At 36.2% G+C, this 26,948-nt stretch overlaps 1 protein-coding gene across 1 annotated transcript in view; it reads left to right on the top strand.

The window, feature by feature from the left end:
* The first annotated feature begins 68 nt into the window (after positions 1-68).
* The window catches only part of LOC149808427 (cardiolipin synthase (CMP-forming)-like), a 29,688-nt gene continuing 2,808 nt past the window's right edge, over positions 69-26,948 (top strand). The window contains exons 1-6 of the mRNA XM_089977062.1: positions 69-672; positions 6,137-6,313; positions 13,940-14,069; positions 14,677-14,762; positions 21,534-21,602; positions 26,190-26,281. Coding sequence (XP_089833188.1) covers positions 220-672; positions 6,137-6,313; positions 13,940-14,069; positions 14,677-14,762; positions 21,534-21,602; positions 26,190-26,281 — 1,007 coding nt within the window. The 5' untranslated portion in view covers positions 69-219. The remainder of the gene's footprint in view (positions 673-6,136; positions 6,314-13,939; positions 14,070-14,676; positions 14,763-21,533; positions 21,603-26,189; positions 26,282-26,948) is intronic.

Consider the following 26,948-nt stretch of genomic DNA (forward strand, 5'->3'; position numbering starts at 1 on the left):
CGGATGGAAATGCTAGACGTACGGCATGTATCGGAATTGTCCCTAGATTGTATATTTGCATGTCCGGAAGTTGTCGCGAATAAAAATATACTTCTTAAATAGTAGGAATTATGAATCTTTCTAAGATATAAACTAATTGTAATCAATACTTATTAAATAATAATAATAATAATACATCACTTTCAGGATTCACAAAAATAGTTTAGATTTTACACTAACATGGCGGCGCCCAAGTTATCATATGTTGCAGCTGCTTTACCATTGAGAGCAAAGTACGCAGTATTCACTTCGTGTAAACTTAAAACATGTATTGAGATATGTTCCATGTGTAGAAAACAGTTGCAGTTTTCCTTCTGTAGACATTTTACATGGTCAGAAAATAATGATGCTTTGCATTTTCCTCAAAACTTGCGAAGCCAAAAGATAAAGGGAAGCAACTCGCCAACGACGTTCCAATCAGCAAGAGGCTTCTACCATAAAGCAGGAAAGTATATCGCGAACAAATTAAACTTATATGCAAGCACGGACACCGGGATAAACACTTTTCATCGAAGTCATAAAATATTTGTATGTTGTTTGCACAGTGTTCAACCAGATTCCGACAAAAGCGACAAACTTGATCAGAAACTAAGCAAAACCTCAAGCCAAGAAAAGGACATACGTACAGATGTTGTAAGTTTTAATAGATTAACTGTCTGAGTTGGACATCTATGTTTAATAGATTAACTTTACAGGATAGACATCTGTGATATATATTAACTGTATAGGATAAACATCAATGTCACCCAAGTCAGTGTATCCCCAAGGGGTGCAAGACTGAGAGTCAAAAATCACCTTGGTGTCAAAACTGGGGGTCAGACTGAGTTAAAAACTAACATTGGTATCAAAACTGGGGGTCAAATTAAAAATGTGGGGATATCTGAAGTGCAAATGAGGGTAAAGAGAAACATTGCCAAGTTGTAGACTAACAAGTAGATCTCAACCGTTTTGTCACATTTCTGTTAGCAAAGACCACCTGCACAGGTAAAATTTAATCCAACATGTAAGACCTCGGTGCTGATATTTATGCTTTGGGCGTCTAGTTCTTACTATCCAAATGACAGCACTGTATAACTTGTTCCAATGTCGTTTAATATCTGAATGACGAGTCAAATTTTCAAAAATATCTCACACACTTGGCAGCCCATATTGGCGCATAAATTAAAGTTAAAATGTTTTAGTCAGACTTTACTTACTTTGACGTCTTTTTCCTACTAAATTCAATTTCCCTCACAATCAAATGGACCTGTTCTCAAGTTTCATTGGCCTACATTTCAGTTGGCTGGAAATGTGATGGAAGCTGGGAATACCAAAATCGGTTAAAAGGATGAAAAGTATCTTGAACAAAACAAGCTATCTGAACACTTTCTTTTTTTTGTTAAAGAAGTATACTTAATTTTTACCCAATTTCGGAATTCCCGGCTTCCATCACTATCTAGCCATTTGACATGTCGGCCAACAAAACTTGAAAACAGGAACATTTCTTTTGTGAGACATTGAATTTATTAGAGAAAATACATCAGAGTAAGTAAAGTCTGACGGAAACATTATGACTTTACTTTTTAGAAAAGTGTCATTATTGGCTGCTAGTTGTATGAGATATTCCTGAAAATTTTACTTTCATTATGATGTTTCAACATCAAAACATGCTACACAGTGCTGTTATTTAGGCAGCAAGACTTAGACGCCCAAAACATAAATATCAGCTTTGAGGTGTTACATGTAGCACTAAGGTACAATTTTGAATGAAGCTTTCATCTTTCTATCAGTTTGGATTATTGACCACTTGCTGGTAAATAATTTATTTGGATCGACTTTTATATATGGATAGTAAGTAAAATCCCATGTCACGAAATCTTTTATAACACTCACCATTTTATTATTAATTCCTATGAGAACAGAACACCTATTTATCCATTGGTTACTGACCTTTTTTAAACTGATGATGCTTGTGTGCAAAGCAGCATCACCCCACAGTAAGCATAACACATGGAGTTCTTACTGATATAGTCCACACTAGATGGTCTCCACATGTTACTCTTACCTTGGGGTGATGCTGTTTTTCCATGCATGTGCCAGCAATTTAAAGAAAGGTCAGTAACTTACAGATACTCCGGTGCTCTGTTCTGACAGGGATCAACTGCAAAAAAGTTAGTGTTCTGAAGGATTTAATTCCATAGGTCAAAAGAAGAGGGATTTTATGTACCATCCATATACCAAAGTCAGTTAAAAATGCGGAGTGGATGTGGTCTCTATCAAAGGGCATGGTTTACTGTGTATGATCCCTGCAAGCATGCGTTTTAGAGGTTTAGAGAGAGAGGTGCTGATTTATCAACATTGTTATCAGCTGATTATAAATATTTCCAAGTTCTAAAGAAGGTTATGTAATTGATATAATGCCAAATTGAATTTTAGTTAATATTAATATACATGTAGTTGCAGTTGTTAATCTTGGGGCTTAAACTAAGTAACAAGACAGGTAAAACCCAACAGCATTAAATTTTTCAAAATATAAATTTATTTCCTTAAAATATAAAATCAAAGACAGTGAAAGAATTCAAAATAACTTACAAAATATGAATTTCTTTTATATTGTCTTAATTTGTACTCAGGGGTCACACTGCCAGGCAAAGTGGGCAACTAAGTTGCCTAAAACATGAAAACTTCACCTTTTTTTGGTTGTGACAGCAAAAACAACTTTGCCTTGTATTTTTTTTACATGTACATTCAGTGACCATACATATTTAGATGCTCCCTCTCCTTAGTCAGTTATTTCCAGTTTTTAGCTTAATGTGAAATGTAGGCATCAAGCCAGCATATAGCTGGTGTTGATTTAAATTGCTCAGACAAACAAACTCTTGTACATTCACAGGCTTTTGATAGCTGGCTGACCATTAACTCTTTTCTAAGTAAGTTATTGCAGAGCTGTGTTTTATATGTCACTGGTTATAGCAACTATCGCTATCAGCCAATTTCTGCAAGTTATCATTTGATGATACAAATTTGTGTTTTGAAATGTAAACAGTAGTATGTAAATAGCAGTTTGTGTTATAAGAACATAATCAGTGACCTGATGATTTTATTTTCTTCATAAAATCAGTTTTAAACCATAAGTGAACCTGATAGGTGAGGACCACTCCAGTGGCCTATTGGTTAGAGCATCCGCCTCGGATGCAGGTAGTCATGGGTTTGAAACCTGGCCGAGTCATACCAAAGACATACAAAGATGGTACTAACAGCTGCCTCACTAAGCATTCAGCATTAGGAGGTTAGTTAGGTCTGGTCAGCCTGGTGTCATGATAATGTGACTGGGTAGGACATCATGCTACATGTCTGCGGCATGATACCCCATTACTAAACATCACTATAAACTGAGATATGACTGAAAAATTGTTAAAGCTACATCAAAAATCCTAATCACATACACACACCCACACCTAACAGGTGGGAAATAATGGCACACATTGCTGTATCTGGGAAGTACCATTCTGTTAGTGTGTCTGTTTTCGTAAACATTTGGGCAAATATATTAAGGAAAATATTCAGCTCATATAAAGCAAAGTCTAAATATTATGTATTTCAAGATTTAGCATAAAAATGCAATTATGTAGGTCCCAACGTATGGGGCAATGCTATGTTTTGGAATTTGAGAAGCTATGGAAGGTCAAACAAAATTTCAATCATTTTTCTGAAAATATGGATATAAAGCAGTGAAGCAATTTAACCAGTGCCTGATGTTACTAAATAAATGTAGACAAATAATAAAACCATAAATTTACAATCCTGTCAGTGGACTGATGTAACAAAGCTAGAACGTGAGTGGTTACATAAGAAAGCCCTTCTTTCTTAAAATAGATGCAATCACATGTTGGTTGGACCAATTCGATGTCCTAGTGGTTACAGTATCCGCCAGGATTTGGTAGGTCATGGGTATGAACCCCAGCCAAGTCATACCAAAGACTAATAAAAATGTTACTAACAGCTGCCTCTTTAGGTGCTCAGCATTGAGAGGTTAATGTTAGGGCTGGTCTGCTGGTGTCAGGATAATGTGACTGGGTGGGACATGATACTACATGTTTGCAGCATGATACCCATGTCTTAGACATCACTATAAACTGCCACACTGCAGACATTATAACAATATAGCAAATTTTCAACTTTCATTTTAAATTGAATTTTCATATAATGAAAAACAATTCTTATTTTAGGGTAGTTGATTAAGCAATTTTACTAACTTGAAATTACAGTACTGTAATCTAGTTACTTCTGTCAGTTAAAATTCATTGCAGATGTATAGCTTCTACAGTGTTTTTAAGTCATGTGGCCAAAATACACTGCATATGATTATGATAATAAATGAGTTTTTAATGTACATACAGCTCAGAATGTTTCTACTTGTCATAAAATGTTGCTTAAAACCAATGTCAAATGTACATATGCATAATGAGAAATAGATGTCATAATTCAAAAACAATGAAATCACACCTACATACACATGTGTATGTATGTGTGTGTGTGTGTATATATATATATATATATATATATATATATATTGCATATCTTGCTTTTGCTTCCACTTCTCCCTGTTTAGTTCTCCCTTCTATCTGTTTTGTCCAAAAGAAAATGTCACACTTCTCCCTAAAATTCAAGTCTAGCTGGTACAATCACATTAATCCAGAAACTATCCAAAGTTATTCTGAATGAAGATGCTTTTTTTCTAATATGCGAAATTTACACCACTCAAGAATCACAGCTCTAAGTCCAAAACTTTTTACTTCAAGGTAAATTCTACAGAAGTTGAATATCACAAAAGTTCTTGAATGTTTCACATAACCCAACAGAATTATTTAAATATTCAAGTCCTTGAGTAATTTCACATACCTCTACAGGTGCTGTCTGTTTTAGAATAAATGTTTTCATTATGCTAGCTCAATGAACATATTATACATAAATCACAATTTCCGCTCATGACTCTTAAAAAACTGGCTATAAGCTGAAGAATACTAATGTGGTGCTTTAATTCTCTTATATAGTTTCTATGTGCACATTAAATCAACAAAACCTAACATTTAAATCATTTGATTGTGAAATAATGTGACAGTCATGTTCTGACCTTCTCAAACTATTGACCCAATCAACAAATAAGGCGTGCATGATATCTCTACAAGACAAATGCACTCCTAGTATCATGTGATGTTTTCATGTCCTCCATTCAGAGTATTGCCTGGCATACTAAATACTTAACAAAAATAGTTGTTGACATGATCTTGACAATCAGCCTTGATTTATGGATGAAATTTTACACATATCGTACATGTCCTTTTTCTATAACACAAGCCAGACACAGAATGTAAAGAATTAAAATATAAATGTCATAAACCCAAATGACTTAAATAAAACTGTATTATACATTAATATATAATACCGATATCCATAACAGCAGTGCCTAGCAAACTGTATTAATACAACTGTACATTTTTTCATTTAGAAAAAGATGATTGACATCTTTTGCAATAAGTTTATCCTTTTTCTCTATTCAAAGAGATCTGATTTAAAATTACACACTGACTTGAGATCTGGTTGAACTTCTCTAACTTGTAAATTGATCCTGCTGTTTAAAGATGAAGAGTAATCCTCAGATATGAACAATATATTCCAGCCACTTTCGTTTTAAAAAAAACGAATAACAGAAAATAGAGTCTACACCCAAATGTGAACCACGTGTTTAGAACTTAAACAGTAATGGACCAGTCACAAGGCTGAATATACATGTACACAGCTATGAACTAGTCCAGTTCTGACTGCATCTGTACTGAAATGGACTGGTCATTTAATTTATGGGACAATATTGTTCTTTCCCGTTCGGATAGTTTTATTCTTTCATTCATCAGAAGATATATTTGTTTCAAGTAAAACAAGGAATGGATAATGTCCTTTTTATACTTCAAATCAGAACAATTGTTTTAAATATTTACACACCCATCTCACTTTAGAAACTTAAAGGCAGTGACCATTGTAAACACTCTTATAAAATGTTAGCATCAGATCAAGTATAACACACAAGCTGTTTTCATCTTACTTTTTCTTTCCATTGAAGCCTTCCCAGAAAGAAGTTGGTCAGCCTTCACTCTTCCACAAAGAAGATGTTCGCACTATTCCCAACTTACTGACAACACTGCGGATAGCTGTGACTCCAGTTATTGGTTACCTTATAATAAATGGATCCTTTGAGTGGGCGCTGGGGATCTTCATACTGGCTGGGATAAGTGATGTGGTAATTACAATATGATACTCATCCTGGCTGGGATAAGTGACCTGGTAATTACAGTATGATCAGGGATGGCACTGGCTTTAAAAAAGTTGTTTCCCGAAAAATTACCAACATCAGTATTTTGTCGCCAACTTTTAAATGAAGTTGCCATTTTCATAATATGGTACTATCCATTTATCTCAACATCCTCAGAACCAAGGTAATATTGTCGACATAGGCAGATGTTTAGATAAAGGGGGGGGGGGCTGAAAATAAATTGAAATTGTGCATACGAGTGAGCTTTTTAAGAGATAACCTGTCATCAGTGACTGGGATTTATGCAGAGAAAAAAATGGAAATTTTGATTAAATGAAGACAACTAGTCTGAAATACACTTGTGTGTTGACAACTTATATTTGTGTAGTACACTCCACAGTGTGTTAAATAATATACATGCATATGAAAAATCCATGAATTCGAGTATTTGATCATATGTTAGAAAATTTATGTATCCGTCAAATCCCGTTAGAAAAAATAACTAAAGCTGAAATTAAAAAAAAAGATTGTTGTCATTTGATCTATATCCCATTGTCAACAAACCTGTTTCCCGAAACAATTCACTCTAATATTTATTATCCTAGTAGCAAGTGGCTGTATAATTGTTTATATGCTACATGTACATGTACTTAAATTGGCCTAGATTTTGGTCAACCAGAGGCTACCAAGGGGATGAGGCTGTTAAGAAGGAAATGAAAACATGTGAACAAATTAAAAAGTTTAACATTCTTGCAAAATGTCTCACCTTCATTTAACTCGACGGCCAGATATCTATTGTTTCAAAATATTGGAACTTTAATTTGGGTTTTAAACCGCCATTGGTAGTGATCATAAGCATGAACTATTTTGTTGCAAACAGGAAACTTTCATGGCAAAATAAATATGTTCCAGTCACTATAAAAAATGAAACAATGCTTTTGTTTAAGTTTGTTGCCGACTTTCTTTGATCAGAGGTCATCGGCTTGCTTTGATGAAGGTTCATGTGTTATTGAAGATGCCGCTAAAGACCTTCTTCGAAGGACCATACAAATGCCCATTTGTTATTGCTGTGGCCGCATCAGATAACTGTAAAACATTGACAGAGACAGAATTTGTTTTCTTCTTTTGCTTAAAATTGTCATTAACTAGATAACCCTTACTAACTTTAATCATGAATGATAATATGCATAATATAGATATACATAACACAAGATCACTGTGATTGAAAGAAGAAAAATAACTTCAGTATTTCATCACCTGCATTTACCAGACTTTATGGATGGCTTGTATGTAAGATAAGAAAGAACCATATAGATGTTTGGAGTCAGTAGGTCAAAGATCAAAGTCATTGTGACTAAAAGAACAATAATGGTTTATGCACAATAATGTTAATTCTGAATGACATACTTTAGTCAGACTTTGTGGATGGTCTGTGCTTTGTGTAAGGAAGAAGTCTATTGAGTTAAGGGTCAAAAGGTTAAGATTGCTTTGACTGGAAGAAGAAGTAACATTACCTCACATATATTGTCTGTACTGTGGACAGCTTGATTTTAGGATAAGGAGGGAGAAGCATGTTGCATTTGGGGTCAAAATGTCAGAGGTCATGGCGTGTGACTGAAAGTTGAAAAATAGTGTCTGTTAAAAAAAAAATCAGTTGTCTACACATGGAAGTAGTAAACACATGCAGGCATGTTATGTTCCATTCATGGTAGCCATGTTTGATGTAGCTAGGGTTTCTTGCATGCTGTATAAATACTGTTATGCCTTGAAAATGCATCGTAATGATTACGATAACCTCATCTTAAAAGTAAGTCACTGTAGCCCATATTTCATGCCTCACTGACTTTGGTTAAATTGTGGGCTTTTAATGGTCATGCTTGAATTATTATTAAACTAGATGAAATTATACATATCTGTTAGTACTAAACAAAAAGTGAACTGAATTTTAAGTGTATCAAGCTTACGATCTATATTTAATGGTTTATTGATTTGCTGAAATTGTTTGTTTAAAATTCACTTATTGGGTCTCATTTATTTTCCGACCTTGAAACTTTATGATTAGATGCATCTTTGTTAGTACTACATCTAAACAGACAGAGATATTGACTGTAACTTACTTCTTATGCTTTGCTAACATGCGTTAAATATTTTGTTTTTATGACCACATAATCTTCTATAGTATGTTTATCCTAGCCTACTCTGAAGGTGTTTTCTGACCAGATCGGTTGAAAGTAGGAAGAAAAATATTTATTCAGTGGCAAACTGTTCCTATTCATGATTGTGTATTACATGCTGTGGTGTTAACATAAGCAGATTCACTCTGTATTGTACACAAGTAAGGGAATTAGATGAGTGTACCACAAGCTGTATGCTTCAATATGAGGCCACACCGCTCCGGTGGCCTAGTGGTTAGAGCGTCTGCCTCGGATGCGAGAGGTCGTGGGTTCGATCCCCAGCCGAGTCATACCAAAGACTTACAAAAATGGTACTAACAGCTGCATCGCTTGGCGCTCAGCGTCAAGAGGTTAGTGTTAGGACTGGTCGGCCTGGTGTTAGGATAATGTGACTGGGGTTGGACATCATGCTACATGTCTGTGGCATGATGCCCCAGTGCTAGACATCACTATAAACTGCCACATTGCAGACATCATAGCGATATGACTGAAAAATTGTTAAAGCTACATTAAAAATCCAAATCACACACAACACTTAATATGAGGCCTGATCTGTATTGGCCAATAAGGGTACAGGCTTTGATATTGTCCAGTAAGGGTACAGGCTTTGTGTTGGCCAATAAGGGTACAGGCTTTGTATTGGCCAATAAGGGTACAGGCTTTGTATTGGCCAGTAAGGGTACAGGCTTTGTATTGGCCAATAAAGGTACAGGCTTTGTATTTGTAATAAGGGTACAGGTTTTGTATTGGCCAATAAGGGTACAGGCTTTGTATTGGCAATAAGGGTACAGGCTTTGTATTGGGATTTCTTTTCAATAACCATAATAAAACTCTTCATGATCCTGCTAAAATTAAACAGAAGCACCATCATTAGTATGATTCCATGGATGATTTAAGAAAGATTTTACAGCTGTCAATAAATTAAGTACCCCACACACCTTCATATTCCTGCAAATAACCAGTGCAGAAAGTGCAAAACAATACAGCCTTTTTTATGTTATACTTTAATCCTACAGTGTAGGATCAGCACCATCTCTTTTCCACTAAGATAGAGAGTGAGCCATAATCTTCCCTCTGGTAGGAGCAGCACCCTTTTTCATTCAGAAGGGCAGAGAGCAAGTTGCATAGCCTCTTTTTCACTCACCGACAGCTTGATGTTGGCTGAAAATGAGTTGTGCGCACACACCCTTCTCATAAAAGGGGGGAGCAACTCCCTTTCAGTCCAGAGATCCCATTATCGGTGATGGGATGAAGCCTTCCAGTATGGAGGGAGGCTCAGATCTAAGTTTATCAGAGCTGGGGAAATCGGTGTCTTCCTTCAGATCTGAGTTGTCAGAAAAGGCCTGTTTCTCCAGTCACTGAGCACCAGTCATTTGGAGCCCTACTGGTGAAGGGATAGGGATTGGGCAGAGCACCCATCCCCCAACTGTCATTTCACCCTACAGGGGGGTGGGGACTTGAAATAGGCTTAGATGCCAGATTAGGGGTGAGGTTCAGATTGGCATCCCCCATTTTCCCTCTAAATCTCTACAGGATATGGGCCCTTCTGCTTTTTCTACATATAGCCAGAGTCACATGGTAGTGAGTTTGTTGCTGTGTACCATTGACCCACATCATCTTTTAAAGTTGGGGCAAAATAGAGAGATAGGTATGTACCTTCTTCCCCCAAATGCACTAAGTGGGTGGAGTCACACTCACCCACTTGCTGAGTACTCAGTTAAGGATAGTCTGTTACCTCCATGAGATGAGTTACTGCTTGTACATCATTTTTTTCCAAATCTTCCACTCATCAGAGAGACAATTAGGTCACAAAGTCCTGCCTCCCAGGAGAGAGTGGGATGAACGGAACAAGTCGTGCACATGTGGCACCCTGCCCTTCAGGTCCTAAGCCCACTCACCCATTGGTTAGGCAGCAGAGGAGTAAAGAGCGTTGATCTTTCAATAAAGTGGTAAATAGGGTTTACCACCTCTTGCCCAGTGACCTGTGCCCCAAACCTTTCGGTTCTGGTGATTCAGATTCTTGCCAGTTTGGAAAAACATTCTGGGGCAAACTCTTGATCAGATATCTTGTTGCTTCCTCTTTTATTTACAATTTAGGAGTTCTTTCATAGGTTTAGCATGGACCATGACTTTGCTATAGAATGTAAGGAATGATCTATCTCTCCCGCTGTACTGTAACCCTAGGTGGTTGCTTTTAGCTATAAGGTTCATATCTTTTCCTAGCCTGCTAAATTGCTCATTTTGGATGATGAATCGGCTTATGTGAGCATTTCGTATGTGGGGACTTGGGCTTGCTTTCAAGTGAAAACTTTGGAATCCTTAGTGCAGAAGGCTAGGTCACTAGTAACTATAGTCTCATATACCGACCTCTCTCCAGCAGCCTCATTGAGCAATGGCTCTTCATCGTTTGTTGGAAGCAGTGGCAAAAACTTATAGGCATGCATTATCCATCTTTACAGGGATTGCTCGGACACTTCCAAGTTATTACTAGAGCAACAGTAATAACCGTCTGAAGCCTGCCCCCCCCGGAGGTGAACCAGGAAGTAAGTTTGTGGGTCCTTCCCCCATTCCTAAGGTCAGGAGTGAGCAGCCGTTGGGTCTCACTCCCTCTTCTGCAGAGCGTATCTCTTCAGTTGGTACCTGTTGTCATCAGGCTAAACCTTTACAGAGGCTCAATATGAGATATGTTGATGGCTGGGTCCTTTCTAAAATGGCTGTTGGCTTCAGTTTAGGGATTTCTCTCTAGTAAGGTCTCCATTTTCTTCTGCCAGTTAAATCTCGTGTGTATGTATGTGATTTGGATTTTTAACTTAGCTTTAAAAAACATTCAGCCAAATTGCTATGATGTCTGCAGTGAGGCAGCTTATAGTGATGTCTAGCATTTGGGCATCAGGCCACAGACATGTAGCATCATGTCCAACCCAGTCACATTATCCTGACAGCAGGCAAACCAGTCCTAACACTAAGCTCTTAATGCTGAGCACCAAGTGAGGCAGCTGTTAGTACCATTGCTCTAAGTCTTTGTTATGACTCAGCCAGGGTGAGGGACTCATCCAGAGCCAGAAGGACTGATTCTTCAAGGTTCTTGGTACTGGGAAGAATCTAATTTAGAGACAGACATGTTCCTTTCCTTGTTGTTGATGCTGAAAGTGAAGACCACATTGTCAGCATTCTTTTTCTTTCTCTACTGGGGAGTTTGAACTTGTCAGCAGACCTGGTTCCCCTTGGCAGACTGCACTTGAGCCCTCGCCAGTTTCTCCTTTTGGTTGTGTTGAAACCACACAGGGACCCTTCAGTGATCTGATTTCTTTAGATCAGGATTTCCACTATCATCTGATACATTGCAGTATCAATGCTTACTCAAGGAAAAACAATAATGCTGTGTTTCTTCTCCTAATATATTCCTTGATCACATTAACATTAAGAATAGCATCTTCTACCTCCTGAATCCAGCAATAGAACAAGGAGAAAACATTTGTCTTTCTTATATGTATCTATAGTCCATATAAACAAACGGAAGAAACTCTTTTGAACCCTTCCCATCCCCCATTATTGCTAGGTGGATATGGTTGTTTACTGATTCTTAGCTTTCACAGATATTTGTGATATGCATCTAATATTTCTCACAGAATCTACGCTAAGAGTATTTTTCTCTCTGTTTTGATGTTATCCCAAGAAAAAGTGCACTGAGAGTTCTCAGTAGAGAGAACAATACCCAGAGGAGAAAAAATGCACCCAGAGTACTTGGTAGAGAGAACAATAACCAGAGGAGGAAAATAAAAGAAACTATTGAAATCATGGAGGGGGAGCCATTGTTGAACCATGATTCAGGATTGGAACTTCCAGTGTTGTACGGAAAGGCTTTGTCACACACTCAACATTTAGATGATCATGTGACTCCAGTCCTGAAGTCATTCCTCTGATGAAGGTCTTCTGATGAAGGCCTTGTGATAAAGTCCAGAAGTCATTCTTCTGATGAAGGCCTTGTGATAAAGTCCAGAAGTCATTCCTCTGATGAAGGCCTTGTGATAGGGTCCAGAAATCATTCCTCTGATGAAGGCCTTGTGATAAAGTCCAGAAGTCATTCCTCTGATGAAGGCCTTGTGATAAAGTCCAGAGGTCATTCCTCTGATGAAGGCCTTGTGATAAAGTCCAGAAGTCATTCCTCTAATGAAGGCCTTGTGATAGGGTCAAAAGCTAAGGAGTCATAAATGATTATGCCACAGAAAGGTATCTATTCTTAGTTTCTAAAACATGTCTTGCAAATTATAATGATCATAAAATGCAAAGCGTGGATGAAAGGATCATTGCTTATAAGGTAGATTATTCTTCAAACAATAATTGCCAGCAAAGCCAAACACATTTGGAATGAAAGTCTGGAAATGAGCCAGCCCATACAATGGTTACATGCACAAGCTCCAGTTGTATGTCAGAAGAGAAAAAGGCCAGACTGGATGCACAAAAAAAGAGTACTTTGGTGTCCACATTGTGACAGTTCTTACTCATATGTGGGAAATCCTGTGTAGTATACATGGACAACTTTTTTCTAGTCCAGCACTGTTTGAGTTACTAAGAAAACAACAAATATATTGCCTTGGGAGGATTGAATTTTCTTATAAGGTTGAGAATAATTTCCATCCTGAAAGGTAAGCAACACATCTAGAAAAGTCCAGGAGAAGATTGACAGCAGGTAAATATTAAAATTATCCCTCTCCAAAAAGGTGGTTTAATTTTTTTTTTAAAACTTATTTAGTTTAATCATTCTTTTTCATAATATCTTTGTTTCATTTGCCTTCTGTAAGTAATATACATGTAATGTGAAATACAACTGATGAGCAGGAATATTGAAATACAAATACAGTGTAGCTGTTTAATGATGCGTAACGCTATCTGTTAGTGTAGATAAATGATGCGTAACACTATCTGTTAGTGTAGATAACTAATAATCTTGTATGAAATGAAAGAAAATAAGCATTTACATGTATCCATAATATGCATATTTTACTGTAAGTGAATTCTCAATATATACAAATGTAGGGTGTGAGAGGTACATCACTTGAAAGAACAAAAGCACTTCTCAGTAACAAATGCTCCTGCATACTCCTATGGTCTTTAAGTTCCATGTAACAATGCAGGCTTTTAATTTGTATGATATAAAGGACTGACCATTTAATTTTTGTCAGGGTAGGGGTGACAATTTTTAAAATACAATTTCTAGCTTTCAGATTGCTTTGAAAAAATGGTTGGGCCCAAAAGACAATTAAATACATCTCGATGAGTCCTTTGAAAAATTTCATGCTTATGTTGTACAAGATTGCGCTGCAGCTTTTTTGTTGTTCATACCATGTTTGCACACTTAAAAATTATGAAACGGGTAATCATGCATTATTAATCTGGTTGTTTTTGTTTTTCACACTTATGTACTATTTGTTATTCACAGCTGGATGGGTATATTGCCAGAAATTTCAAGAATCAGACATCGGCTCTGGGAACTGCCCTGGACCCACTGGCAGATAAAGTACTGATCAGCATGATGTACCTTACTCTAACTGTGGCTGGGCTTTTACCTGGTAATAATCCCTACCTTGTTCATATCAAATTCCTTTACTCATTTTGATTCCTGTCTTTATTATGTTATTTGTAGTCATCCATGTGTGTATATGGGCCTTAATACCTGACACATATAATGATATTTGTAGTCCCCCATGTGTGTATATGGGCCTTTGCTACCTGTAACATATAATGTTATTTGTAGTCCCCCATTTGGGTATATTTGCCTTTGCTACCTGTAACATATCATGTTATTTGTAATCCCCCCATGTGGGATATGGGCCTTAATACCTGTAACATATAATGAAATTTGTAGTCCCCAATGCATGTATATGGGCCTTTGCTACCTGTAACATATAATGTTATTTGTAAGCCCCTTTGTGGGATATGGGCTTTAATACTGATATTCAGATAATTTGCTCATTTTGCTACCTGTCTTTATTATGTTATTTGTAGTCGCCCATGTGTGTATATGGGCCTTTGCTACCAGTCTTTTTGATGTTATTTGTTTTTACTTGGATGTATCTTATGTTTTGATCAGTTTTATAAACAGATGTTAATCTTTGCATAATTGTTTGGGCTATTTTCAGGCTTATTCATATCTAAAACAGTTTAATTTCTTTTCAGTGCCCCTAACCTGTGTTGTAGTGGGGAGAGATATACTTCTGGTCAGTGCATTCTTTTACATGCGATATCGAACTCTACCACCACCGGTAAGGCCCAAACTTGAATTTTGTTACTCAAGTCAAAATGGAAAACATATCAGTTAATAAAATGAATATGATACTTTTATTTTGTAGCATTCAATGTTCTCTCTTGGATTTTAAAAGCTGGACTTGAGATCGCTTTCTTAGGATTTCAAAAGTTGGACTTGAGACCACATCCTTAAAATTTGATTCCACTCCAGATCTTGCATGAAAATATTCTGACTGATCGCAAGGCTTATTTGAACAGTTTAAGTAAGATTTTCAAGTAAACTCAGAATTTTGTTTATAGTTTTATAATAGAGGGGCCTTGACTCCCAACCTTGAAAAAGTTGGGAGTCCCTGGTCAAAAAATTTAGTTCTGCTCCTGCAATTATGATGAGCAACTAGTGTTCATTTAGACTGCACCATTGTGCTTTTTGCCATTTAGACTGCACCATTGTGCTTTTTGCCATTTAGACTGCATTTTGCCATCGATTGGACATTTCCATTTATTGGTTTAAGAATATTTTCTTTATTGTGCCCTATAGAAAAGATGACAACAGAGTGTTGATGTTGATTTTGGACTGACTGAATTGAGCATACCATTGCTGGTTTAATAAATCTATTGCACCCTTTTATTGGCATGTAGTATTGTTACTCTCATTTTATTTAGCTTGGGCATTACCCAAGGTCACATGGTCAAAGATCATGTATAGATAAGGAAGAGAAGATGAAATGTGAAATCCTGAGCAGAAGCACTGTTGCATCTATTTTCAAAAGCAGTTTTTGGTGAAGTGAGAGAAAATGTAGAATCAGGTGCTGAAAGTCAGATTATAGAGAAGGATGGTCTACCAAACAAGAGAAATCAAATTTTTGGTGCAGAACAGCCCACAGCAATGGTTTCTTATCATGAAATGTACTTGATTTTTCTTAAGTAAACAAGAATTGTGACCCATATTTTTTCTAAATGGCTCCACTTTTTACCTTGATAACTCTTATCTCACTGGTTGAAAAGCATTCAGGCCCTTATTCTTTCTGTGGAATGTGTTATACAAATGTCATATTTTGCAATTATACAGTATAAATTCCTGCCATCAAGAGGCATATATTTTGGTAAGAATTTAAATGCCAGATCTCACTGTTCCTTTAGCGTGAATTCCATACTGTGGTCTTTAGCTCACTAGAATGAGATTATGGTGCGGCCTTTGTCCATTATCCATCATCTGTTATTGTGGGAACTATGGTGGAACATCAGTTAAAGCATTGGACTCATGATCTAAAGGGTGTGGGTTTAATTCCCACCAACAGATCAGCCTGGATCAGCTCCCATGATATGTACTTCAGCAGGTCATTTTACCATATTTGTCTTGTTATAATTCAACCTTCAAAGTGTTCATGTGCTATAAAGAGCCAAAACAATAACACCAAATCTGCTCATTTTGCAACAGCTATTTTCACCTTCTTAAAACCCAAGTTCAACCAGATTTTCAAAAAAAACTGTCATCAAGATCTAACATATTTGCATAAATGGTTTTGGTCTTCTAAAAATTGCTGAACAAAATTTGACCAAATTCAACCCAAAGCATTCCGGCATTAAGACCGTTAAAACTACACAAATGATACAGATCCATCTTAAGATATGGATGATGTTACTGAAAATGGGAAAACATGTTTGACCAAATTTGACAGAAGGACCATGCAGATGATGCTGATCAACTCGCAATATGGCTGCTGTTAAAGAAAAAACAAACAAAAAAAGAAAAACCCATGTGCAACTTCCTAAAAACTGCTTTACAGATTTTTTCCAAAGTTTAGCAAAAGTGTCTTGTAAAGAAATGTGTACAGTGATGCTATTCTGCCATGAGATTGAACCTCATTGATATACTTAAGCATTAAAACTTAAAATGATTTCTTCTTAAAAACTGATAAACAGAATTTGACTGAAAGGAATATGGCATTAAGGACTTTTAAATTTTGCACAAAGAGGATAATCCACAATTCAATATGGCCATTGAAAAAGAAGAAACAAAAAATTAAAAACAACTTTTCAAAAGCCAGTCAATAGAACTTAACTAATGTTCACGGAAAGCATCCTGACATAAGGGGACATTGAAGTTTGACAAATGATGATGGTTTGACATCCAATATGGCTGCCTTTACTAAAGAATATTAAAAAAATTAGATGTAAGATATTTTTAAACTAACCCATAATTCTCCATTGAATACATTCTATAAGATCACATTAATGTTCCATAAAAACTCCATAATCTCTTGTATGCTGCCCTTCCAGAAAGACTAATAATTTCATCTTTCCTGTCTACATAATGTAAACAGAGGCAATAAATTCTTACCTCCACTTGCCACCATTAAGTGGTTGTCCTTCAACCAGATGTTTACCACTGTAAGCTTTTGATGTGGTATGATCAACATCGGCACACATTTCATCTTGATACACAACAAAATCAGCTTGAATTCTACCCATCTGTCTAGTAAATTAGTATAGTATTGATTATAAATTAGTATAGTATTGATTACTAATCAGTATAGTATTGATTACTAATTTGTACAGTATTGATTATTAATTAGTATAGTATTTATTATTAATTAGTATAGTTTTCCTTATTAATGTATTTGCTACATGCTGTCATCCTTAGTTTTGTATTTAGATTAGCAATTATGTGAATTTTTTTCGCATTTGGTGGATTTTACTTTTCTGACCTTGTACACCAACATAGTCTAATGCTTTACGTTTTCTTTGATTGTTTAGTAATGAGTCTGTTAATGTGATATGTGAATATGTACAGGTTGTTATTTTCAATTACTTTTGTCATTCTTGTCATTTCATTTAAAAATTGAGACCCAAATGTTCAAAAGTGCAAGAAATTTAAAGTTGGTGATGATACACATGACAGTATAACTCACTAACACTAAGTGTTCATGAACTTCAGCATGCAGTGTCCATACTGAGTGGTCAGGGGGGAATAATGACCTCTTTTCTGCACAGAAATTGTAGAAGATGTCATTGAAGTCAAAGTCAATAGAAAGCAATGTCAAGAACCTTCATCCTTTGATGTCTGTAACAAGTGTAGTAGGAGATATCATAATGGCCTCTTACCCAAGGGGTGAAATGATTCACTTATGTATCAGTGTATTAATAGTTTACTGCCATTGTACACACACTGATAATAAAGGTAGGGAATTGATTACAAATTATATTCAACCAATAAAATGTAACTTTTATGTATCAACAGCCTCTTTATTCTTTACATGTATCAGTATGTATCATATTGAATTATATGTTGTGTATTGCAATACATATCAATATACATGGCATAGGAATATTGTTTAAACCCTGCTACGACCACCCCACCATAAGGGTTGCCATGGGTTGCCAAGTGATCTATAGTGCTTGATTTTGCAGATCACTGTCATATCTCACCTTGTGCCCATGACTTTGAATCTTGGCTGAACCAAAGTGGGTATGTGAGAAGGATTGCCAGTACCTTCCCATGAGTCAATTGTTCTTCTCAGGTTCTTCCTGTACCAAATGTACTGGCTGCCCTGTATAGCCTATCATGTACCAAAAAACCAAATACACAACCCCCATCTAAGGTCATGTATATGAGGCCTATGCCAACAGTTATGTTTGGCCAGCATGAATTGAAGGATAATGCTGCATTCTGAGTATATACTCCAGATGCTGGTAATAGTTGTAAATGTGGAGTCTTTTACAGGAAATGATATCATGGATGCTTGCTTTCAGGGACTTTCTACTTCTCCATTCATCAAGTTTCTCCAAAAAAGACATAAGATATCCCCACATGCTGCGGCAGACCCCAGTACCCCAGCATGTCCAAGCAAGGCCTGTGGTATAATACTGACCGTGATGATCTGTTACAGTACTGAGTTGTTGTTTTTAATCGCACTTTTAACACATTATTGGCTATATTGCAAAGGAAATGGTGCTAAGTGCCTTTCCTCATGTACAGACCAAGGCAGCCAATGCTAGCTGGATTGGACAATTATCAAACCCATGACCCTTGGATTAAGAAACCAACACTCTACCAACTGAGCTACTGCAGTTCAGTTCCACCTACAGAACTCTGAGACACAGGGCAGGTATATTATGTGTTGTTCATTTTACTTATTTGTACATCAGACATAGGTCAGTGATATAATCAGGGTTCCCATGCTACTGGGAAATCGGGAAAGAGTTGGGAGAAATGATAATTTGTTTCCCGACTATGAAAAGTCCTTGAATTTTGCAAATATTAATGAAAGTCAGGAAAATCCTGGGAATTTTCCTCCACAACGTGATGCCCGAAACAGTTATGTTAATAGAGTCATAACTGAACTGATCGTGAATTAAATTTATCAAGTTCTAACCAGAATATTAGGAGGTTGCAGTATGGATCATTTGGATGCTTGCCATAAATATATTTGTTGAGACAATCCAAATGCTCAGTGGATTAGATTCATCTAGTAGACTTTTTGTTTAACAGACAGCTCGATATCCGTATTTTTATATATATGGAAGGTATGAAAACCAGTCTGGCATCACAAGAGGCCAACATGGTGGCGTTAAAGCAAAGCCGCTTAGAGGATGGGCTAGCAAACTTAAACGTTGTTAGATCGAGTTATACCTGCATGAAATCGATATGAAAATTATTTATTTTCTCAGAAATCGGGAGAGTATTAAAATCTTTATGACTTTAATCTGCTGAAAGACGATGAAACTAATGTGTTGATGAAATTTGAGCTTGTACTAGCTATTTCGATAGCATGTCGCACAACCACACAGTCTCACAATTTTCATTTTTAAATAATGTAGAAAAAAATATTAAATGAAAGTCGTATACTGGTTGTAATAAAAATACAAAAATGAAAAAGCACAAAATTCTCTATATGTATTCCGAGACCAACTTCGGAGTTTTGTTGTATCACGTGACTACCATATTGACATGTGCTCTCTCACATAGGGAGTATATGAAGCAGGAACCAGACTACTATGCTTGATGAATCAGACTGGCCAAGTTTCTTGTAGTTATTTTCGAAATAAATATGTTGAGAATTGTATGTTCTTTCTGGTTTTTACAAAAGGTATCAGACTTTCATTTAATATAATTGGAATTTTGTACAACAACATTAAAAAGGAGTTTGTTGTTGATATCACGTGACTTGGACTTCCGATGTCATTGTTTGAGATTTGTGAAGTAATGTGACTATTAACGCAAATGGCGTGTACCAGGTCAGGTTTCACTTATGCTGAGTTTCGTCTAGTCTGTCAGTGGAATAAAGACATAATGATTATAATACTTGCCATTTTTGAGAAAATAAATAATTTTCCTATCAATTTCATGCAGGTAAAAGTCGATATTACCTATTTAAATTTGCTAGGCCCACTGGTAAGCTATCTTATGGTGGCGGCAGATTCCAAATTATTTATATGTAATTGCTCTGAACTGAACTTTGGTGTGAAACTAATACACAGGTACATGTAGCTTAAAACATTGGTTTCAGATCTTAAATGGAATGTGGGAGAAATGGGAAATTGTCATCCCTTTTTTGTATATTAAGAAACAATAAGAGCCCATGTATCAATACAGGTTTGGGAACTGGTTTATTGAACTACAAGAAGTCAAGTTGCTTTTACAGAAAATTCAGGCCTTGTTTATCCAATAATATATAATTTTGAAGGTCTTTTGTTAAAATTGAAATCAACCCTTTTGTAAATGTCTTTAAATGATGGAATTTTTTAAACAAATCGTCTTAAGGAGTTTTGGTTGGCTGAAAAATCTTGTTTGAGATTTTATTGGCACACATAATTTCAGGGTTAAACTTTTTTCGTAACAAGATAAGATTCTAAAACTTTGCATTTATTGTTTTTTTTTCGTACTGTGATAGGAAATGTTTACTTTGTATAACATGCACACATATTGCTCTAAAATTCTTTGGAATTAAAAATTTGAAAGGAAACAAAATAATTTATGCTTATTATGTTGTTTCCATGTAGAAACAGAATGCAGGTCAGCAAAGTAAAGTTAGAATTTGTATTCTGTACATTGAAATGGCTTTAAATGCCAATTTATGGGAATATAGTCAAATTTGTTTCATGTGACTCATTTTGTGGTTTTGTACATGATCATCTTTTCTGACATATATGTTTTGGAGTCTTGAAAGAGAAACATCTTCAGATTTGGAAAATGCATGTCTTATAATCAAAATGTTCTTTAATACCTTTCATTAATGGTCATATGTTAACCTTGAAAAAATTAATTTCATCCTGGAAAAAACCTGGAAAAGACCTGGAAATTTATATTTAGAAAAGCGTGGGAACCATGTATAATGCTTTTACACAGCACTCATTTGTACATGAGACAAAGGGCAGGGATACAATGCTTTGTTCACATTACTCATTTGTACATGAGACACAGGGCAGGGTTGTAATACATTATACACAGTACTCATCTGTACATAAGACACAGGGCAGGGATCTAATGCATTGTTCACAGTACTCATTTGTACGTGAGACACAGGGCAGGGATGTAATGCATTGTACACAGTACTCATTTGTACATGAGACACAGGGCAGGGATGTAATGCATTGTACACAGTACTCATTTGTACATGAAACACAGGGCAGGGATGTAATGCATTGTTCACAGTACTTATCTGTATATGCTATATATTATGCCTATGATTTAATGGGATTATCGGTACCAAAAAGTTCCAAAGAAATAATCATAGCTTCATAAATATTCATCTAATTTTGCAACATTTTTGGTACATTTTTTGCAGAAGACAATATCTCGCTATTTTGATGTAACCAGATCAACAGCCAAGGTGTATCCCTCTATGCTTGGCAAGGTAATGTGAAACACCTGTCAAGGTAATGTGTAACACTTGTCTAGACATTGAAAATCTTTGAAAATCATTGAGCCAGATCTGCCAATACATGATTATAATAATAATAATAATAATAATAATAATAATAATAATAAGGACTTTGTATAGTGCCTAATCTTTAGAAGCTCTAAGCGCATTACAACATTAGACAACACCTATAACATTTAAAAAAAAACATATATAATGATATGAAATTAGAAAACATAATAAGCATGCTGAAAATATTTAACGTAGGAAACATTATTAGGTCTTTAAATTTGATCTTGCAGTCGAAATAGGTGAGTTTTAAGAGCACTCTTGAATGGGATCACTATGTCTTTGTGTCTAAGTTCAGTGGGCAATTCATTCCACATTGCTAGACCCTGGTATGCAAAAGAATGTTGTCCATGTGATTTCGTTTTCATAGTGGGAATAATGAGTATATGATTGTCAGAAGAGGAGCTTAAGTATCTTGCTGGTTTGTGCACATGGGTGAGGTCGGATAGGTATGTTGGACTGGAGTCCTCAGTGACAGATGATCATGATACTAGCTCTTTGTTCTACTAATAGTTTCAAGCAAATCTTTTGGTGCATGAGGTAGCAGATCTTGGTCTTTGATTTTTGTAATTTACAGTATGCCTACAACATGTGTAATGCCAGAGAATTATGCAGTAGTGTCTGTGGCGTAGATGCTGAAGTGTTTAATAGCTATTGTCATAGGAGGTCACATGGTTTATTTTAGTCCTATATATGCCCACTGAGCAGAGAAATTCAGTCAAGTCAAATTACAGATTGCTGGATGGGAGGGGGCTGAATAAGGCTTGCTATTTAGTAATACTGATTTGGAGACTTGTATAGAGCCAGTACAGTGTTTATTAATATTGGAAGTAGTGATATAGATAAGGATTTTGGTGTTATGCCTCAAGTACCTTCTTTATGGCTGACTGTCTGAAAGGTCTGTTTATTTATATTTATTTCAGGTTTTTTCTTGACAGAGGTATTTCCTCAGTTCTATTCAAATGTCTGACTTCTGCACCTTGCCCATTTTTCCATTGCTGCTAATTGTAAAATGATCAGACAGACGGATAAAAATTTTGTATACAAAACTTATGTCATCAAAACCCCAGGTCATATTTAATTGCAATAATGTTTAAACTGGTAAATTGGATTATACCTTTGTTTGCCATACGATGGGTTCACACACTGCTGGTGAATCAGATTATCTCTTTGTTTGCTGTATGCTGTGTTCATACACTAGTACTACCAGGAGATTGGGAAAATGTTGGGGGAAAGAATCAGATTGTTTCACACTGGGAAAAACCCTTTAGTTTTACAAATATTGATCAGAGTCAGGGGAAAAAAAGCAGGAAGTTTCAGCTGCAACTTGACTGTAGAAAAAAATACATAATCTAGTCATAATTTATCTGATAATAATTTAAATTTATTAGATTCTATTAGAATTTTTGGGTAGCTGTCAGTTGAGGTGCAGCTGCTATATAATTCACATGTGTGTTTGCCCTAAACACGTTTGTGTAGTCAGTTCAGTTAATCAGATTAGTAAAGTGGATTGGTTACCTTGTAGTCTGGTGTCATGGTGTGCACATGTGAGAGAGTTGTCCGCAACATTTTACCTCAATAGTTTTTAAAAATAATAAAGCTTATCTTCTCCTAATTCCCTTTTTGGCATGCAAAGTTAATGAAACTGTTACCATGATACATCTTTGCTTATTGTTTGGTATCTAACACTGGGAAAACAGTACAAAACATTATTTCCAATAAAAACCTTTGACCTGACACTGCCCACAAAAAACCCCAGCTCCCCTTGGAGTTGAATTTAACTGTCAAAACTAAATTCAAGAAATATTATCTGTATTTGGATTGCATTGATAGTAGATGTAAGGGCACCAACCAGGCCTAGGATTACATTGATAGTAGATGTAAGGGCACCAACCATGTCTAGGATTACATTGATAGTAGATGTAAGGGTACCAACCAGGTCTAGGATTACATTGATAGTAGATGTAAGGGCACCAACCAGGCCTAGGATTACATTGATAGTAGATGTAAGGGCACCAACCAGGTCTAGGATTACATTGATAGTAGATGTAAGGGCACCAACCAGGCCTAGGATTACATTGATATTTGATGTAAGGGCACCAACCAGGCCTAGGATTACATTGATAGTAGATGTAAGGGCACCAACCAGGCCTAGTGGTTTTTAAAAATGCAGTCCTCTGTTCTATACTGAAATATAATAATTTTTGTCAAAATTTAAAACAAAATTTTTCCAAAAAAAAACATTCTTCATACCAACATATGCATTTATGCTTGGTAAAGTTAACATTTTTGTTCCATAAATTTAAATGACTTATTGCAAATTTGCATGAATTTCAAGATACATCATGTTGTTTAGTCAGATGTTATGGAAGAGTCTCAAACACAAAGCAGCTTCTGATTTTAACAAAGCATGTTTTTGAATTCACTTTGTTGTTGATTCCATTTGGTAATTGTCACAAGCGAACCTTGAAAAAATCAGTTTTATCCAGGAATAATTAAGGAAAAGATGGGGAAGGCTTTGTTTCCAAAAAGTTTGGGAACCCTCCCAAAACACCACATTTAATGCTAACTGCCATGGCTTTGTATTCATCACATTTAGTACCTGTATTACCAGTGTCCAAGACCACTCCGGTGGCCTAGTGGTTAGAGCACCCGCTCAGATGCAGGAGGTCGTGGGTTCAATCCCTGGCCAAGTCATACCAAATGGTACTAACAGCTGCCTCACTTGGCATTCAGCATTAGGAGGTTAGTGTTAGGACTGGTTGGCCTGGTGTCAGGATAATGTGGCTGGGTGGGACATCATGCTACATGTCTGCAGCATGATGCCCCAGTGCTAGACATCACTATAAACTGCCACACTGCAGCCATCGTAGCGATATGGCTGAAAAATTGTTAAAGCTACATTAAAAATCCAAATCACATCACCAGTGTCTAATGAGCACCTAAAAACATAGATCCAGATCTGCCATTGTAGATCTTGGTTGATCCTGTTGACATTTTGGTGTACAGTGTATAAATAAATATTGTAATTCTTTAGCTTAAATTATCCATTTTCTGTAGCTCTAATTACATGGTTTTATTGCTTTAATTACATGCTCTCTGTAGGTTTTATTACATGCTTTCTATAGCTTCAATTACATGCTTTCTGGGGGCTCTGAGTAGTCTAAAGCGCTCTCTGTTACGGATCACTGCCATCTCACATCTGTCTGCGCCAGTTCGAGTCTCAGATTCAGCCAGTGTGGTATGTGAGAAAGCTTGCCTGTAGCTTCTCATGGGTCGGTGGTTCTTTCCAGGGTTTTCCCGGGTTTTTCCTCTACCATTAATACTGGCCGCCGTGTATAGCCTATCGTGTGCTGAAAAATGGCGTTAAACCCCACAAAAGAACAATAACATGCTTTCTGTAGGTTTAATTAGTTCTTCAGCTTTAACTATGTGCTTTCTTTAGCTTCAGTTACATGCTTTCTATTGCTCTTATGACATGTATTCTTCAGGTTTATTGACATGTTACAGAGGTCTCGCTAGGATTTTAAAACTAGGAGTCCAGGACTCCTATATGGGGAAAAATAGGAGTCTCACCAGCAAAAGCTGCAGTCCCCTTCCAGAAGACTGAATTATGTCAGGCCAAGGAAAGGTCATATTCCATACACTAAGCTAGGCATCACATACTTTCTTACATCTGGCTATTGTTCCATGCAAACTGTCAGTTTTAACAACTTTAGCACTCTTCTGAACCTCATTACAATCTTAGTTTGCCGTTTAACCCCATAACACTTATCCAGATTTCAATGGCATTTTGTCTAATTCTCAGTGTATCTTGATTTTGAGGTCACATGCACTACTTATTGAACTACACTTGGAAATGAACACATTAATGAAAACTAAAGTTGTTCGTTTGATATACTCTTATAATAACCACATGAACATCACTGGGCCTTTCTGCCTCTGAATTTAGTCATTTTAAATATCAGCACATTTTCCCACCACTCAGCAGCTAGTCACAGTCTTTGATCTTGCTGCCCAGCTATTGCATCATGTTCTTCTGATGTACTCTTACAGTGACAACATGTACACATCTAAGGGTCTTTCAGCCACTGAATTCTGTCATTGTAAATACCAGTACAGCTATAATGATCAATTGACCAACACATTTTCACACTCAGCAGGTGACTGAAGCAGGACTGGCAAGCCTTTGAATTTGCCATCCAGATATTGCAAGCATATGGAGGACTCCTGCATAAGCGATTTTCTTCGTCCCAGATAATAAATTTGCATCCAAATATGCATGATTAAGCATTTCCGAGACCTCTGATGTTATCTGTGGTTTTAATTATTTTTTCCATAGCTTTATTTGCATGTTTTCTGTAGCTTTAGTTACATTTTCAGTTGCTTATGTGTTTTCTGTTACTTTAATTATATGCTTTGTATAGCTTTAACATTATGTTTTGTATATATTTAATTGCATGTTGTCTATAGTAAGGTAATTCAAATGCTATTTTATGTTGGAATTTTCAGGTGAACACGGGGCTGCAGCTGTCTTTAGTGGCCTTCACCCTGGCTGCACCTGTATTTGGCTTTTTAAATCATCCATTTCTGCAGGGACTTTGGTTAGTATACCATTATTTATTAAATCATCCATTTCTGCAGGGACATTGGTTAGTATACCATTATTTATTAAATCATCTATTTATGCAGGGACTTTGGTTAGTATACCATTATTTATTAAATCATCCATTTATGCAGGGACTTTGGTTAGTATACCATTATTTATTAATTCATCCATTTCTGCAAAGACTTTGGTTAGTATAATATTATTTATTAAATCATCCATTTCTGCAAGGACTTTGGTTAGTATACCATTATTTATTAAATCATCCATTTCTGCAGGGACTTTGGTTACTATACCATTATTTATTAGAATGTTGTAAAAGAGCCATTATAGTTGATTCCAATTACATTTCTGAGATAGACACAATTATTGTGGATTTGATTGTTATGTGCAATAGTAATAACAACAATGGTGGTATGATAATCATGTATAGGGAAAACAATGGTGGTATGATAATCATGTATAGGGAAAACAATGGTGGTATGATAATCATGTATAGGGAAAACAATGGTGGTATGATAATCATGTATAGGGAAAGACTTGTGTTGGTATTAAAAAATGGAGATAGAATCAGTTTGCTAGGATAATCATGTATGGGTATATAATGGAGATAGACTGATGTTGTTACAGGGTTCTTATGGTCTTTGAAGGTCTTTGATAGTTTG

This window comes from Sinohyriopsis cumingii, chromosome 1 (assembly GCF_028554795.1).
Source record: "Sinohyriopsis cumingii isolate HCF-2022 chromosome 1, ASM2855479v2, whole genome shotgun sequence".
In the NCBI taxonomy this organism is placed as follows: domain Eukaryota; kingdom Metazoa; phylum Mollusca; class Bivalvia; order Unionida; family Unionidae; genus Sinohyriopsis; species Sinohyriopsis cumingii.